Source organism: Vipera berus (genome assembly GCF_964194415.1).
Source record: "Vipera berus genome assembly, chromosome: 6".
NCBI lineage: Eukaryota > Metazoa > Chordata > Lepidosauria > Squamata > Viperidae > Vipera > Vipera berus.
In genome coordinates, this window is record NC_138208.1 from 53,789,066 (window position 1) to 53,807,259 (window position 18,194).

At 34.7% G+C, this 18,194-nt stretch overlaps 1 protein-coding gene across 1 annotated transcript in view; it reads right to left on the reverse strand.

The window, feature by feature from the left end:
* Positions 1–519: 519 nt before the first annotated feature.
* The window catches only part of DCN (decorin), a 28,779-nt gene continuing 11,104 nt past the window's right edge, over positions 520–18,194 (reverse strand). Inside the window, exons 3-8 of the mRNA XM_081331865.1 lie at positions 16,777–16,889; positions 7,004–7,217; positions 4,975–5,088; positions 3,510–3,603; positions 2,373–2,511; positions 520–1,016 (exon numbers count right to left, since the gene is read on the reverse strand). Coding sequence (XP_081187991.1) covers positions 822–1,016; positions 2,373–2,511; positions 3,510–3,603; positions 4,975–5,088; positions 7,004–7,217; positions 16,777–16,889 — 869 coding nt within the window. The 3' untranslated portion in view covers positions 520–821. The remainder of the gene's footprint in view (positions 1,017–2,372; positions 2,512–3,509; positions 3,604–4,974; positions 5,089–7,003; positions 7,218–16,776; positions 16,890–18,194) is intronic.

An 18,194-nucleotide genomic window follows, 5' to 3' on the forward strand; every position in this document is an offset into this window, starting at 1 on the left:
AAAGATTCCCAAATTAATGGGAATTCTATTTGAATATATTTTTTTTAGATTATGAACTGGAGCAGTAATTGTGTGAACAATAAAAAAAATAATTGCAGCTTGAAAACATTAGCTTTGTCACCTAGAAGTTTAGGATGACAATGAAAAATTGGAGAATGATGCAGGAATTTGGGGACATGGCCACAAGTCCTTTCCCTGATGCTAAATGATAAAGGCAAGATTGTGTCTCCATTCCATGGGGACACAAATAAAAATATCAGTAGCCATTGCTGACATACTCTAGAAAAAGTCAGGGTCATGAATATATTTTGAGCGTATAGAATATTTTCCTAATTGTACATAAATTATCTGGGAAGATTTAAACACAAAATCATAGAAAAGAAAATAGGAATATATTAAACTAGCATTTTAACCAAAAATATTAACAAAAGCAACATTTCTGTATTGTTTATTTGAATATCTGATATTTTGATACCTGCACTTATAATTTCAATTTTAAACAGATGGGAGTTTATGTGCTTTATATCATTTCTAATTATGAAATGCTTGACCAATATTTACCCCCAAATCTCATGCACAGGGGAATATTGGAAAAAAATCTGTTGTGCTCACCTAAGGGAGAGATAACACAAACTATATCATGTGTTTTTGATGAAGCAAAAAACAAAGTAAATTCACTTATTTTCTCTAGAAATTATCTCATGGGTCGTTTACAAATATAATAATCTCCATTCTGCAGTTAAGTCTCCAATATTAAGCTTTAATAGTTACCAACAATTTTAAAAAGCAACAGGTATTTAAGTGGAAATGCTTTTGTGCATTTATTTGTAGTTTCCAAGTTGTATTACAGATCGTTCATAGATGCATCGGAAAGCAGATGGCTGAATTTCCCAGTGTTGCACAGGGTTACTAAACAGGCTTACTCCTGAATAAGAGGCTTTTTTGCTATTGTATCCAAGAGGACAGAAATCATTAGGGCCAATGGCAGCAATTTTGTTGTTGTGAAGGTAGACAACCTGAAAATCAAAAACATAGAAGTAAAACTCTTTTGTTGTAGTCAATTATAAAAAGGCAAAATTAATATATAAGAATATCTAAATGTTTGTGTCAAAATACTTTTCGACTTTATCCATTCTCATTGCGAACAAAGGACCCATAAACACATGTAATCAGTTTATTTCCATGAGATAACAAGGAAATTTCTTTGCCTTATCTTACTATCTTCTGTCACTTCCATATATTTGAACATTTTAAATACTTACATTGCACAGATTTCCAACTTTGAATATTTCAGATACATAAATTTCTCATACTAGACTTTAGCAGCTCCAAGATGTTAAAGTAGGAGTTCTTGCCATATTCTAATCACAGATATTTCATATCCTTCTGCAGAATTCAGGGATCTGAAAATCTTCATTTGTTAATATTGAGAGTAATAAAGTATTCTTTGATAATGTTTTTTGAGATTCTCTTGACCACTACAAAATTGAACTAACTGTGCTAAAAAAATTATATCATAAAATGAAACATCATCAACATTAAATGCTGCAATAAACATTTATTTTACTGGAGATTGGACTTCATGCCCTAAGTAATCACTTCCAAATCATGATTCTATATGCCTTAACCCAGACATGTCAAACTCACTACGTCATGTGATGTCGCGCAATGTATTCGGAAGGTTTTGCCATTGCCGGCAATGGGGTAGGTGCGGCTTCCGCATGACACATCCGGCCTGCAGGCCGGCAGTTTGACCCCCCTGTCTTAACCATTATGATTTAATATGACAGAAAAATGATGAAATTATCATGGGTATGTTGTAAGCTTTTTTTGTATACTTCCAATTACAAGATAGCAAAAAAGAAGTTAAGTTATGTTTTATTATAAAATTATCTCTCTAGCAATGTAAAATCTCCAAGGTTTCCAGCATAATTAAATTCAAAATAAGTTACTAAATTAGGTAATATTGACAATCAGAAAGTTGCAAAGTGCTAAGCATCGTGTTTTGTATTCAGGTAATTAATATTTCATATTATCTTTATAAATACAATATGTAAGCATTATTGCACATTTATTATAAACTCTGGGGTTAAGGTTTCTGTGCAAACTCTCATCTAGATATTTATCATGAAGCCAGACTTGCTTTCTTTCAGGTTTGCTGTTGTTTCCTGGACCAACGTCAGACCTTTCTTTTCCATCAACATATGCTTGATCATGTTATTAAAATGGCAATTACTCAGGCTATCATTCTAAAGCCAAAATGCAGCATTTTTCTGCACATGTCTTTTTTAGGCCTAGTTACCTCTCTAATAAAGTGTATTTTATCTGTGTTTAACAATATTTCTAATTATTCTCCTTATGATATACTTTACCTGTATGTATTTGTGTTCTCCTAGTCCAGCAGGTACTTTGGCCAATTTATTGTTGTCTAAATGGAGTTCTCTCAAATGTGGTACATTGATTAAAGATCCATTTTCCACACTAGCAATCTGATTGTAACTGAGACCAAGCCTATAAGGAGAAAGTAAAAGTTTGTTTCTATATGTTCATTAAACATAATTTATCACCTTGATTTGTTGTGATTTCATTTGCATTATATGCATTTTTACGTATGCTGCAAGCTGACGTGTGCAGTTCCACAGAAGCCAGATGTCCTGTATATAGTTTAAAGAGTTATGAAGGTCCCAGCAAAAGGAAAGTGTTTTTTTTAAACTAATGTTTTAGAGAAGGGTAGAATATACATGAAGGGACGCGGTGGCTCAGTGGGTTAGGATGCTGAGCTTGTCGATCAGAAGGTCGGCAGTTTGGCAGGTCGAATCCCGAGTGCCGCGTAATAGAGTGAGCGCCTGTTACTTGTCCCAGCTTCTGCCAACCTAGCAGTTCGAAAGCACGTAAAAATGCAAGTAGAAAAATAGGAACCACTACGGTGGGAAGGTAACAGCGTTCCGTGCGCCTTTGGCGTCTAGTCATGCCGGCCACATGACCATGGAGACGTCCTCGGACAAGCGCTGGCTCTTCGGCTTTTAAACGGAGATGAGCACCGGCCCCTAGAGTTGGAAACGACTAGCACGCATGTGCGGGGGAACCTTTACCTAGAATATACATGGGCTGCATGTTATCTCTTCAGACCCTCGGTTGTGCTTGACCGCAAACAAGGCATAGACATAATATTTTGACTGTCTTTTGGATGGAAATTTTAATAGATAAATTAAGCTTTTTAAACCTTAAAGAAACCTCCATAGCATCACCCGTTAAATATTTTCTAACTCACATCAGTTTTTAAAGTATTCGGTTATTGAATTTTAACTTACCTTGATAAAGATATTAAAATAATGAAGAATAACTGTTCAAGATTAGAAAAAAAAACTAGTTAATGTGCAAAACTAGTTAATTTAAATAGTTAAACTAGTATTTTAAAATGTCTGTTACAAAGTCAGATCTGCCTTAATAGATTTATATATATATATGTATGTATGTATATATATATATTTATATATAAAAAAGCATACTTAGACAAATTGGGAAGTTCACTTAAGGTATCTGTATCAATTTTGCTGATTTTGTTGCCATCAAGATGAAGTTCCGTCAGAGACACAGGAAGACCTACAATTTTTTAAAAAAATGTGTTTGTGTGTATATATATATTGCATACAACTGCAAAATTTCTAGAAACATTATTTTTTATGCATCATGTGACACAGATGAATTTTTCTTTGCAGTTTAATTAACAACATTTTTACTGTTGGCACTGGGTCACTCTAGATATCTTACATACAAATTGCCTTTAAGCTCATTTGCTTATGTTCTTATGATAATACAGTCATGCAACAAGAAGGACCTACTGAAATTCAATGACCTTTTCCATTTAAAACATATTGAGAAATTATAGTCAGAAGTATGAATGATTTTCGGATTAACTCTTCACCATGTCTTTACTGCAATTAACATAGACTCTTGTTAGATGTGAAAGGATTCCTCCATGTTTTCTACTGTTTAAGAAGAGTGAATTTTGGAAAGTATTGCATCAATCTTAGAATGTTTAATTTTCTAGAATGCTTAATTTGTTTGCTGTGACATGTCTTACATCATATATCAAGTGAGGGATAAACATACTGTATGTAGTACAAATCACCTTGATAAACACTGAAGACTGGATATATGCTATCGATATAAGGACAAGGGACAAGATGGATATGCTGAAAGTGCACTTTCGTTCTTAGCTCATTTATTTGTATTGTTTCAACTCTGCCACTGATATACTGATAGGAGCATACTGAGTTAGGTGCAATCCTGCTTCTTGAGATTTGTTAACAATAATTGCTGAAGTAGAGAGACTGAAATTGGAATATCATTTGCCTCCAATAAACTGAAGACAGGCTATACATTCTGACTCTTACAGTAACAAATCCATTTAATAAATGATTCTGTAAGAAAGCTTGGAAAACTAATTTAGCCACTTCGTTTTCCTCTATTGCATTCCACAACAAACACACATAAACTGGAAATGCGTATACTGCAAAGATTCAGAGAAGTTGTAAAGAAGCTATGTTCTTTTTGCAACATCCCTCCTATGGAATTCCAGTCTCTCAGCTTAGGTACTCTATTTAATAGGCATTCTTTGCATCTATGCATTCCTTTATCTGATGCCATAGTGGTAAATGGCAAGTTATATAAAGATAATCAACTCAAAACATTAGTAAAATAAAAAGTTGAACATATGTATCATTTTCATTACTAGCCACTGTTTTGAAAGGTAAATTGAGAATAAAAATATCCAAATACCAATTTAAGGTATTACTAAGATTAAAATGCATTTGATCCTAATTTCAGAACATTAAGATTTTCTCACATGATATATTCCTTATATTTAGACATCACTTATTTTATATATATTTCAAAACAAAAAATGAAATATGGACAATAGGGTACTTGAATGTTGATGTTCCACATAACCTCTAAAAACAGTGATTTTACCTTTAGGAATGGAAGTTATATTTGTGTCTGAAATACGGATGTAGGAGAGCTTCTTCATCCCTTGAAAGGCTCCATTTTCAATCCCTGAACTTTTTAATGGATTGGTGCCCAATTCTAAAACACATTACCAAAAAAATAAAAAAATAAGCAGTATACTGGTTATATAATCACCATCACCAAGTTATATAATATACTAATTCTAACTTTTCTACTCAATTTTGCTATATATAAGGAAAACAAATGCAATTTATTGTTGCATCTCTATAAAAGTATTCTTGATTTTGAAGGAAATGGATAAAAGGCAATAGGATTCAGATTGCAGACATCTATCGGAAATTCCTTTACCTGATAGTATTCTCTGATTTTTAGATATGTGAAATGTTATTAATTAAAAATATTCGAATGCTTATTGGCAATCCTAAAAAGTGAAATAGTATTATTGATCTAATGTATGGAGTAGCTATCAATTGCCACATAAGGCTGCTGATTTTAATATTAAGGGCCCTAAGTGATCTGGAACCAGGAGAACTGACAGATGACCCTTCCTGCTACCAGCCAGGTAGATTTCTCAGATTGCAAATTGCCATTTTGTGATGACTCCCCTAGAAAATATCTAAGGCACCAATGGTTTTATCATTAGTCCTCTGTTAAACACAGTCCTTCATCCAGGCCTTCCTTTTATGAATGTTGTGTTAGCCATTTTTGTGGTTTTTATTCACCCCTCTTTTTAAATTGAATATGTTATTTTTCTACATTTATAAAGACTTTAATCTTTATAAATGTAGTAAGTGGTAAACAAAAACATTAAACAATGAAATAAATAACATTATTTTCTGCAATACTTCCTTTAATTTTTTTCTTATCTTTCTTTACCTTAAAAAATTAAATATTACTAGCAAAACAAAATATTTCCTTGCAGTTCGGTTAACGTGCATTCCTCACTTTCTTCAACTGGCAGATAATATAAGACTGTGATTGGTTGATTCCTCTACCTTCATTTCTTTTCCAACCATCATTTGCAGTGAGAAAAACTGTCACAAATTGCTTTCCTTAACATGTGGCATAGAGAAGTTGAATGAATGTGGGGAAGTGCTTTTGCTAATACTGTAATCTGTCACTAGGGCTGGAAGAATTAAAATTGGCGGAAACATCTTAAAATATGCAATGGTTACATTTGGGATAAATCTGTTTGCAATATAGATCAAATCCACATCCTGGTTTATATCAATCTTTTGTATAGAAAAGATTTTCCTATTTTTTAAAACATAGATCTATTGCTCTTTCAAAACAAGACAAGTCATGTATTTGGAAAAAAATGTTAATGTTTAATCTAGATGTGTGTATACAAAGAACTTGTGTCATGCCTAAATGACACAGTGCTGCTTAGGCATTATGTGAACATGTGTCTCTGCAGAAGGTGCCAACTTCCTGTCCAGCTCAAGCCAAACTGGCCACAAAGAGGAAGATCTAGTGATTGGGAGAGAAGGGCATGCCTGCCGCAGCCTAAAGTGATCACTGAAAGCTGAGGAGAACTCTGCCCCTGAATGCATGATAGCAAGCTTCATCAAGGAACAATTTGTATGGTAAATGTTTCAGGAGAATCGGAAAAACATTGCTTCAAAACCCAAAAAGACAGACAAAAGGAAGATTCTTCCAAGATAGACTCAGGTTGGATAAAGGTTGTACCACTTAAACATCCTTTAAAAATATTTAGTGGGTTATTCTTCATATTTATATCCTAATGCAATCCAAAATGTCTCTTCGTAATGTATGATGCAAATAACCATCAATTTAATGACCTCAGTGTGAACCGTACTACTTATCTCACATATGCAGAAAAAAAGTTTCTCATTTTTTTTAATACTGAACTATTAATTGTGACATAATTACTTAATTGGAAAGTTACCTCAACAAACCAATGAAGAAGCTCTAACAAAGTTTGGATTTCATCAAATTTCAACAATATTTTCCATTTTGCCAACTAATAAGTTCCTATCATAAACTTTTATTTATAAGTAGTGGTGCATACCTATGACAATCATATTATTCAGTCCACTGAAGGCAGATTTCTTTAATTTGACAATATCATTTTCATGTGCACGCAATTCCTGTAAACTTTTTGGCATGTTTTCTGGAAGTTCCTTCAAGTTGTTTTTGGAAAGATAAAGTCTCTCCAGTTTCTTGAGTGGAGAAAAAGCTCCAGGACTGATTTTGCTGATTTTGTTGTTAACAAGGATCAATGCCTGAATAGTAAAGTAGGACAGTTGTTAATGCCAGACAGGAAACATATTATCAGAAGCAAGATTATAAACATTCACCAGAATGCTTGTATGCTAATCTCCCAATGGCCTGTTTTTAATTTTATTTTTGAAGTACATGTTGGCAGTGCTACTTTTATGCAGTCAGTATTTATATGAGTGCAAAATGAAATGTGGTTTGGCTGAAATTTTTAAAATGACTGCCAGTAGAGTGGGAGAAATACTTGGATTAAGATTGTGGCAGAGAGGAAGTAACTTTAACTCTTCTCCCTGACACTGCCTCTCTCACGCTCACTTCAATTTTCAAAATTTCAATGGAAGAAGGGTACAAAAACCTGGTGAGAAATCTTATTTAGATTTTTAAGTGGAATGAGAGCTAATTCAGTAAGACACCTAAAAATTAAGGGCACAACCAGAAAACCAGTCTTTTGAATCCTTCTGTATTCATTTTAAAACAGATAAAGGTAAAGGTTTTTTTTTTCCTGTCCAGTCGTATCTGGCTCTAGGGGGTGGTGCTCATCTCCGTTTCTTAGCAGATTGAGTCAGTGTTGTGTGATGACATTTCCATGGTCATGTAGCCAGCATGACTATACACTGAATGCTGTTACCTTCCCACCAAAGTGGTCATGTTTATCTATTTGCATTTGCATGCTTTCAAACTGCTAGGTGGGTAGAAGTTGGGGCAAGTAACAGGAGCTCATCCTGTCATGCGGTACTTGGTCTCAAACATGGGCTGTCATCTTTGCAGCTGACAAGCTCAGTGTCTTTAACCCCTGAATCATCGTGCCCCCTTTCCATGTTAAATCACATCTAAAATTGACTCAGGCTCGTTGGACTTTTTTTTCCAGATATCCAATGGTGATATCCTATTAGTCTAGAAGGTCGTTGCTATTGGATTGGTGCTGCCTGTGGAAGCCTGAAGCTGTGAAAGTGTAAATCATTGGGCCTGTGGGAAATAGCAATGAGCGACTTGAACAGGGTTGTCTGAGCCAAAGGGAAAGAGACATACTTCTATGCACCGAGTGGTGGTTTATCTTATTTCTCTCTCCTTGTACTGTGGGCAAAAAACCCTGCTGAAAGTAGAATGCCCTCCCCCCTCTATGTAATATCTATTCTCTAGCCATGTTGTGAATGGTGGTATGCAAGATAATAAAAGAACTTTGAGCATCTTATCCTTACACATCTGCTAACTTTAAAGAGAATTTATCCATCAATTTAAGGAACTATTGAACTAGATCATCACAGCTCATAAAGTCAAGTCTCTGGTGGCAATTTGAGCCATAGATACTAATATTAAACCAAAGCTGGGACATCTAAGTCAGTCTGTCTGAATGCCAACATGACTGAATTAGGTTTCAGGTTGAGAAACAAATGTAAATAAAATATTTCAAACTAATTACAATTTTTGAATGATGAAACAAAATGTTTCTCTAGACATCTTTAAGGCTCATGCAGCTGAATCTGAATTAACATGCACGTATAGTTGAAATGCAAATACTGTATATTCAGTGGTGGGATTCAGCCAGTTCGTATCAGTTTAGCAGAACTGGTAGCTAAGTTTTTGTTGCCCAGGCTCAGAATCGACTTCCGGAAGTGGCATCCACACAGAGAACCGGTTATTCACGTATTTGAATCCCACCACTGTGTATATTACATGAGTATTCAGGTGAGAGAAATTCAGGCTCCAAGTCCTAATATCAGAAATGAATCTAGTTGTACAGTTCTTCTTTTCCCTAATGAACAGTTTAAACAATCTTTTTACACAATTAGGGGATTTCTTTGGGCACAGCTTTTTACTAATTCCACCCCTCAATTCCTTAAAAAATGCTTGAAGTTGAAATTTGATCAACTTCATTTCTACTAGTTTTGAAACATTGAGAAGAGCTAGAAAACACGTGTCTGAATTATTTTCCCTCTATAAAACTAATAGGAATATTTAAAGCTGGGTCTCAAAGATTGTCTTGTCCTCTGGACAATTACTGGAGCAATACAAATCAACTTGTTTTGTCAACACAAAAACACACAAATGAGATTACATAAATTGTGACTGCACAAACTTCCTTTTTGGGGGTACATACTATATGGTTAGTAAAAAAAAAATCCACCACTTCCACAACATTATATCATGAAAATGTCTTTCCTTCTTTTTGTTTTGAAAGTGTCACCTAATGTAATGTTGAAAGGATAACATAGAAGCATTTTTGTTAACCAAACGTTTTAACAATAGCTTGAACAATGTAGATTGCAGTGAAAATCCCTATGTTTATGTGGGGAAGTAATGGGCTACGTGACCATGGTTTAAATGCATTATTCACATCCTCTCCTCGGTTGGATAGATGATAGTAGATTCTAACAAATGTATTGCTTTTATTTGTTCCTTTTAAAATCAAATATTCTAACAGTCTTACTAAGTTCATTCACTTGGTTTTCTGGGCTGAAATATGTAGATAGTATAGATGTAGGTTATGTAGGTTTAGATGTAGATATATAGGTATTATTTCTGTTTCTTTCCTTCTGAAAGGCTTCATCCCTCAAGATTTTGCTAGTTATTAAATCATGTTTGTTCATCTTATTTATTTCTCATGCTATCTTTCTTTAACCTTCATTCTTTTTTTTAGTCCTGGGGAAATCTGCCCTTCACAGCCAGGGCTGGGAGACAGGTCTCCAAACATGTAATGCTTATTTCAGGTTTCAGCTAAATTCTGCAGAAGATTCACAGACCTCACTTGACTATCTTAAAATGTATGCTCCAAACAAGAATGAAGCATCAAGTCCAGCAGTTGATTGCCCAATACAGTCCAAAGAAGACAGATGCTTACATGCTTATACTTTAAAGTCTCTTGAATGCCTGTCAAGTTGCTTGGAAGCCTTGGGAAGCAGTTGAGACATGTTTACATATTGGCCCTCCTAGGCCTCAGAAACTACTGGTTTCTACATTATTCTTACAATAAAGCTGAATCCAGGAAAATTTTGTTCATAACGAAGTCATTTTGTCCTATCACTCTTCCAAAAATAACCCTTTACAGACTTTGTCTGAGATAAATAAATACTTTAAAAGACTTTTAATAAATACTTTAAATGAACCCTTGACTTTTAAATTTTATTTATTTATGTATTTATTTAAACAATTTATCTAGTTTATTTATTTATTTATTTATTTAGTTATATTTATATACCGCCCTATTCCCTGAGGACTCAGGGCGGTTTACAGGGAATTAAAAATCCAAAATACAAAAATTAAGAACCAAATTAAAAAATATTAAATTAACCCTGTAGTCAGTTAAAAAGAACCCCAAATTAAAAATTCCTCCTCAGTCTGGGCCCGAGAGCTCGAAGAGCCAGGTCTTCAGGCCCCGGCGGAATGATCGAAGGTCGGGGGCAGTTCTCAGCTCCACCGGCAGCTGGTTCCAGAGGGCAGGCGCTCCCACCGAGAAGGCCCTATCCCTGGGCGTCACCCGCCGGCAGTCTCTTACCGGCGGGACCCTGAGCAGACCCTCCCTGTGGGAGCGCACTGGGCGAAGGGCATTTGATGCCGGCAGCAGGTGTTCCCTCAGATATCCCGGACCCAGGCCATGTTTGCTCATCTTAAATACATAATCCTAGGCAACTAACAACAATGAATAATAAATTTAAAGGAGCCCTTAATCACAAAAACAAAATATTTTTAAAAAACAAAACAAAAACCAATTAACCAAGGCAATATAGCAAATTTCCAATAAACTGTATGAACATTGAGCTCAACAAACATCTTGGCCTGGGACCTGGAGGAAGATGTTTCACAGCTTTCCTAATCCCTAAGATGATCTAGGCCATCTGGATCTCAGGGTGAGGAGAGGTTGCTCCATAGTGAAGGTGCTACAACAGAGAAGAAACCTCTTCTAGATATCACCACATGATAATGTTTTATAGAAGGGACCTGGACTGCACCCACATATCATATCTGGTGGCCTGGACAGAAACCCTAGGAAAGAGGCATTTCACAAAGAGTCTGGCCCTGTGCTATGTAAATCAGAACCTTGAATTGCACCTTGGAAACACACCTGGGAACCAGTGCACCTCCAGCAGCAATTATTTAAATTGGTGCTCCAAAAATAATGTATACCATTCTACTCAGGATCAGCTGAAGCTTCTGAATGTTCAACAGCAGCCTATATAGACCACATTGTAGAATTCTAATTGGAAAGTGACAGGCATGAGTGACTATCATTGATACATGAAATGGATTTGTGCAAAAGGCCCCATAGCGAGTGCTGCCACCTGCTATATGAGTCAGAAGCCCTACAAATCTCCAAATCAAAATGTAGGAATTATTGAAATACTAGAATAAGAGTTTAAAATGTTATTAGATTCCACATATGGAAAATACAATGGTGGTCAAGCTATTTCTTTTCCAGTTCAAGTAAAAACAGTGCTAAATTGTACTCATATCACCAAACAATTGCACTTATATCACATACTATTAAGATAATGCTCAAGATGTTCTATTCTAGATTTGCAAGTGTGTGGAATGAGAACTACCAGGTGTATAATTTGAAATCAGATGAGGCAGGGCCACATTACTAACAAGCAGTGTTTAGTAAGAAACAGTATCAACTCCAGTTACCTTGGCATCTTTCTGAGAAGTGGAAATGAACAAAACTTTAATAAATCTCTTGCTGAAGGTGAAAAGAGAGAGTGCAAACATTGATATGTAACAACAGCAAAGATTATATTAACAGGAAATACTCCTGCATTGCAAATACACAGAGAAAAATAACAAGACTTTTTCTTCTTAGTCTTAGAATGATTAACTATATCCATAAAATAGAGAGATGCCATTTGGAAGAAAGATTATGACTAAAGTGCAGAAATATACTGATGATAAATGTACATATTATTAAGACTATGATTTTTGAGTTGTAATACAGTATATGGCTGTGAAAAGTGGACCATTCCAAAAACTGAAGGAAGAAAACAATATGCCTTATAACTGTGCTGTTGAAGAAAATAATTGAGAATACCTTGGACTAGAAGAAGAACAAATAAATCCATACAAGATAAAATAAAGTCAGATTGTTCACCAGATGCCTGGAAAATGAAACTAATACTTAAATATTTTAAATGTATAAGTCAAAAACAGTTTGGAGAAGACCCTTTAGATTTTTTTTTAAAGACAAATAGTTAAATGTTATTACTGATAATTCAAGCATGACCTAAGAATTCAGACAATTCTTGTGAAATAGCCACAAACAAAATAACAGAGTTGGAAGGGATCTTGAAGGTCTTCAAATTCAAACCTCTGCTCATTCAGGAAATCCTATACCATTTCAGACAAATGGTTGTCCAATCTCTTCTTAAAAATCTCCAGTGATAGAGTACCCACAACTTCTGGAGACAAGTCATTCCACTGATTAATTGTTCTAAATGTCAGGAAAGTTCTCCTTAGATCTAGTTTGGTTCTCTCCTTGATTAGTTTCCATCCATTGCTTTTTGTTCTGTCTTCAGGTGCTTTGGAAAATAGGATGGCCCCCTCTTCTCTGTGGTAGCGTCTTAGATATTGGAATGCTGCTATCGTGTCACCATCTAGTCCTTCTTTTCATTAAACTAGATATCTAACTACTTCAACTGTTCTTTCTATGTTTTAGCCTCCAATCCCCTAAACATCTTTGTTTTTCTTCTCTGCCCTCTTTCTAGCATCCCAACATCTTTTTTATATTGTAGCGATCAAAACTGTGGTCTTATCCGGGCATTATAAAATGGTACTAACACTTCACATGATCTTTGATTTTATCCTTTTGTTAATGCAGTCTAGGCCTGCATCGGCTTTTTTGACAACTGCAGCACAATAAAAACAACCAATCATTCAACCAAAAATTTCATTGTCAATGACAGCAAACAAATAATAATACAAAAATAATAACCAACTACAGCAAAGGCTGTTATGATTATATCAAACCAAAATGCTAAGACATAAAAAAATTGAAGAGGAAAAATTAAATAATGTACCAGAAACAGACAAACTTATAAAACATAATTTAGAATAAAATGCAAATATAATTTTAAAAAGTAAAAACACTATATTATCCCTACATGATTAGGAAATCTTATGCCTTCTTACACAAATCTCTGCAGCAGAACTTAGCAGAAACAATTCTGCTAAGAAAGAGTTCTGATCTGCAAGCAGGAACCAAACTTCCTCTCCCTCATGACAGCTTTGCTTTTGTTAGGAGGTGATAAAGGCATGCCTACCCCAAACTTAATGTAGAAAGAGAAGTGGAAGAATACAGAAGAGTTGGGTTTCTGGTTCATTTGGACCACAAGGATAGCATCATTCAGTGAGTTGAGCGCAACTGAATAAAAACAACATGTGAACAAAATCATCCAATCACTAGCAAGAATTACTTATTTAACACATTTATATAGCCACCCATCTTCTAACCAACTCTGGGTGGGTCCAGAATCAATCTACTACTCTTGTCTATCATGTTCACCCCTATACTTTTTGTGACAACAATAAACACAAAACGAACCAGATATATATGACTTATATAGAAAAACCTATTTGCTTTCTCTTTTTAATAAATTATAAATTTAGAAACTGTTACATAAATCTCATGCTATTATTTCTGCTTACCTATTTCCTCATTGTACACTTCAGTGTTAAGAAAACAGCTTTGAAATATTTGGGGCACAATACTTTTTCAGGGACATGTGCACTTATATATTATTCTAACTATTGTAATACAGCTGCAAAACATTTTTATTCACTAAATGTATTATCTTGTTTGCAAGACTGGGAAAAACAGATGGCTCCTGTCTTTATGCTTTGATTTTTAGCCATTTGAAATTCCTTCATCATTAGTTATATACAAGATATCTGTAAAAGTAGCACATGTTAAAGAAAGGAACATGAATGAAAATCAAAATGTTCTAAACAGCTCTGGGGGGGAAAAGTGAGGAGGGAAAGTGTCAGCAAAAAGTAAAGAAACTGCCATTTTGAACATTTTGTGTTGTAGTGTATTGTGTCCCTGATGTATATCATTTCCTGTTCATCATCAGTAAAAACAGGAGGTATGTTTTGCAGATGAGTCTGTTGTGCATATCCAAAGATGCATATGGTTTTAATTCTAGCTTCTAAGCAGCAATGGCCACATTTTGGAGAAGAAAAGTTCATGCACAGTTTAACAGCACTAGCAAGGACCCTCCCCCACCCATCATCCCTTCCTAAAACCATTTACCATTCATGTGAAGGAATAGGAATGCTTTTCAGTCCAAGATAAAAATTGCAAGAACATCCACTGGCAGAGTAAAATCAAATCTGTTTTAATACCAGTCAGTGAACATTACTGAACTTGGATTGTCTTTTTTTCCACAGTACAAATAAAGGCTGCCTAGCAACTTCTTTTGGAAGGAAGGAACGAAGGAAGGAAGGAAGGAAGGAAGGAAGGAAGGAAGGAAGGAAGGAAGGAAGGAAGGAAGGAAGGAAGGAAGGAAGACTTCTCCATAGACACTGATACCAACATGTTAACTTGACACATAATCCTACTCTTTCAATTATATCAATCTCAATTAAAACTGAATTGAACTGCATTTGCTTGTAGCAAGTTGCAGCTTCCAAGTTGAAATGGATATGCTTTTTTTAAAAAAAATGTTTAATATCATTGATCATGTAATAACAGTATCAATTAGAAACAAGGCAGAGTTGATCTGGACCAGGTTTCAGAGAAATTATATACTGTTGCCATATCAGTAGTTTAGTTCCATCCATATGTGATGTGAATGAAAAACTATTAAATTAGGTTAGTAGTAGGCTTGATGTATTCCATTAGACACTGTTGAATTGTTGTGATGCCCTTCCACATCACTTCTTTAATACATGCTGTTTCTAGGATCTAGGATTAGAATTTACGACCTTCTGATAAGTTTCACCTGTTGTCTGTCTGAATCAGCTGTGTAGAACATTCTGTGTTAATCATCATAAGAAGCAATCCAAAGAATTGTGAATCTTAAAGAACTTTAAATCAGGGCTCTCTAAACTTATTCTTTTGAACTAGTTGCCTAAGTAATATAATACTAAATAAAATAATTTGAACCAATGGATTAATAGCCAACAGAAGGGAAAGTCATAGATCAGCTTCAATGTAACATAAGAACAAACAATGTAAGAACAAACTTGTCAGAAAAGGCCAAGACCAGCATTGTTTTTTCACAGTAGCTAACCAAGTGGCCCTGGAAGATGGAGATGAAGACATACCCCTCATCCATACCCCCTATCTATTGTTTCTTTGTAAATAATATTTGGAAATACCAGGAAATTAAATCTTCAAGACTAATAGCTTGGAACCTCAATGAATCTATCTAATTTTCTCTTAAATCCATGTATGCATACTAATCAGTGGTGGGATTCAAATATGTGAACAACCGGTTTTCTGTGTGGATGCTGCTTCTGGAAGTCCATTCTGGGCCTGGGCAACAAAAAATTAGCTACAGGTTCTGCCAAAGTGGTGCGAACTGGCTGAATCCCACCACTGATACTAATGGCTATTAACATATTTGTGGTAATGAATTCCATATATTAATTGTGAATAAGTGATTTTGAAGGGAAGGGAAAGGAAGAAGAGGTTCTCCCTGTCCTTTTTCAGGGTTTCTTAAAGACATAGAGGATATAAACAGAAGTGTTTGCCTCTTGAGCATTTATAGTGTCTATGTACATTTGATGCTACAGTATGTTGCCTTGGAGCCATGCACGTAAACATGAATTCTTAGAGTAAATACTTATCCAAAGCTGACCTATAAGGTGATATAAAATCATCTGTTAGCAGTACTTCTGTGATGCGTGTATAGGATTAAGGTGCATTGGCTTTACCAAGTCCATTATTACTGGCAAACACTGATTAAACACTTCCTCTTCTCCTCAGGGATTTCATGGGAAAGAGAAATCCTGTCATCAGTGTATTGATGGCGTGACACTCTTAAGCTCCAGATAAACCTCAATTGACTGCTTTATGTAGATGTTAAATAGTTTAGCCATGGAAACAAAAAAGCTCGTTTTTTGGAGAATGGCCATTTTCTAGAAACTTTAGCTGTCCTGAATTCTTAGATGCACATTCCAAGAGACTACTTAGATTTAAGAATTATCTTATTATCAAACATTAAATATTAGTGTTTTCAGTGGCAAGTGTAAATCTCTCTGCCTCTGTCTCTCTGTTTCTCTCTGTCTCTCTGTCTCTGTCTGTTTCTCTGTCTCTGTCTCTCTGTCTCTGTCTCTCTCTCTCTCTCTCTCTCTCTCTCACACACACACACACACACACACACAAACACATACCCTAATGGTCTAAAATGTCCCTAAGATTGTCCAGGAGATTGGCCTAGAGTATTTTCTTCCTAACTCTCTCTTGATCACTGCTTTTTGTTCTTTTCTGCTGATCCAAAGCACTAGGTCTTCATTACCTTGAAAGAAGGACATGCCAAGTGCCATATTTAGATGGAAAATAGGGTTGAAGGTGGAATCTTTGTACATTCTCCCTTTAATATTAATAACATAGTGTGTTTCACTCCAACTTACATGAAGATCCTTCAGATTTTTGAAATCTCCATCCTTTACTTCAGTTATTTTATTGTTCTGTAAGTCGAGTAGAGTAGTATCTGGGGGAAGATCTTTCGGAACTTCCTTCAAACCTATAAGGGAGGGAAAAGATTATTACAGGCAAGTGAATAAAGATATCTGAAAGAAGTTAATTATATTTTAGACTGTCAATTTAACCACAACTACTGCAAACAAATATAACCTAGATCTTATCTAAAACTTATGAAAAATTTTCATATTCAATTTGCAATATAAATCATTGTGATCCTTTCTCTTCTTTATCAATGAGGAATTTCTGAAAGCATACAGTTTAAATGATATTCATATTAATGTGAAAGTATTAAGAAGCCAATCCTAATCAAGATTCCCAATTTCATTAATATTCTCAGATGTCCATCACTTTTCCATTTTTCACCATTACAAACTAGTGATGCATGCATGTATGTATGTAAAATAAATAAAAATTTAGGTTACGATTTAAGTGCATTCAGTCATTTTGAAAATTCCATGTTCTAATTATGGTTAGTTGGAACTAAACTATAATTCTGTACAACAATCTGAGGCCAGACTTGGAAACTTTCTCAATACCAAATGTTTGAAGAAAGGTCTTGTTTGAGTTCATTTACTTGTCAAATATCTGAAGAGAGTAAATTGTATGCAATCAGTATGGGCAGATCAAGCAGTTGTTTAATTGGATATGTATCCTTCTACTAAACTAAACTGTGAAATTATTTCTGTAATGATCACAATTCCAAAATATATTTCAAAAAGGATTAATATGCTCACATGACTGATTACAATTTACAGTAAATGCTCACTTTATTGGATTAATAAAAGCTAAAATATTTCTTGATTAAACTACATGAATTTTATTTTATTTTTTTGAAACTAAGACTATATTCAGGTTGCATGCGTCTGTGTATGTGTATGTGAATATAAGCATACATGTCTATGTGTTATGTGAAGAATGTATTTCTACTTAGCTGCGAATGCTTGAATACCATCAGGCAGATTGCTTCAGCCATTTTCAAATACACTTTACATGGAATTAAAACTATTTCATACAATCTTGCTTTACCAACAATCTAAATGACCTATTGTATATTTTTGTGGCAAGTGTTCCTGGGTTCTGTGTTATTATTGCATAACAAAAAAATAGGACCACACAACTATGGAATATAAAAATAAGGTTTTTAATATTGTTTTGTAATAGAATAACAAATAGTAAAAAGACAGCTGAAGTGACTTAACTTGTTGTTCATCAGTTTAACTTTATTTTAGTAGATTTATATCTCTTTTCCCCCCTCATCAAAGTAGTGGCGTGAATGAATTTCCAGATGTCTCCCTTCTAGGCACTAAACACAGTTAAATCGATTTATGTCATAAGTTAACTATAT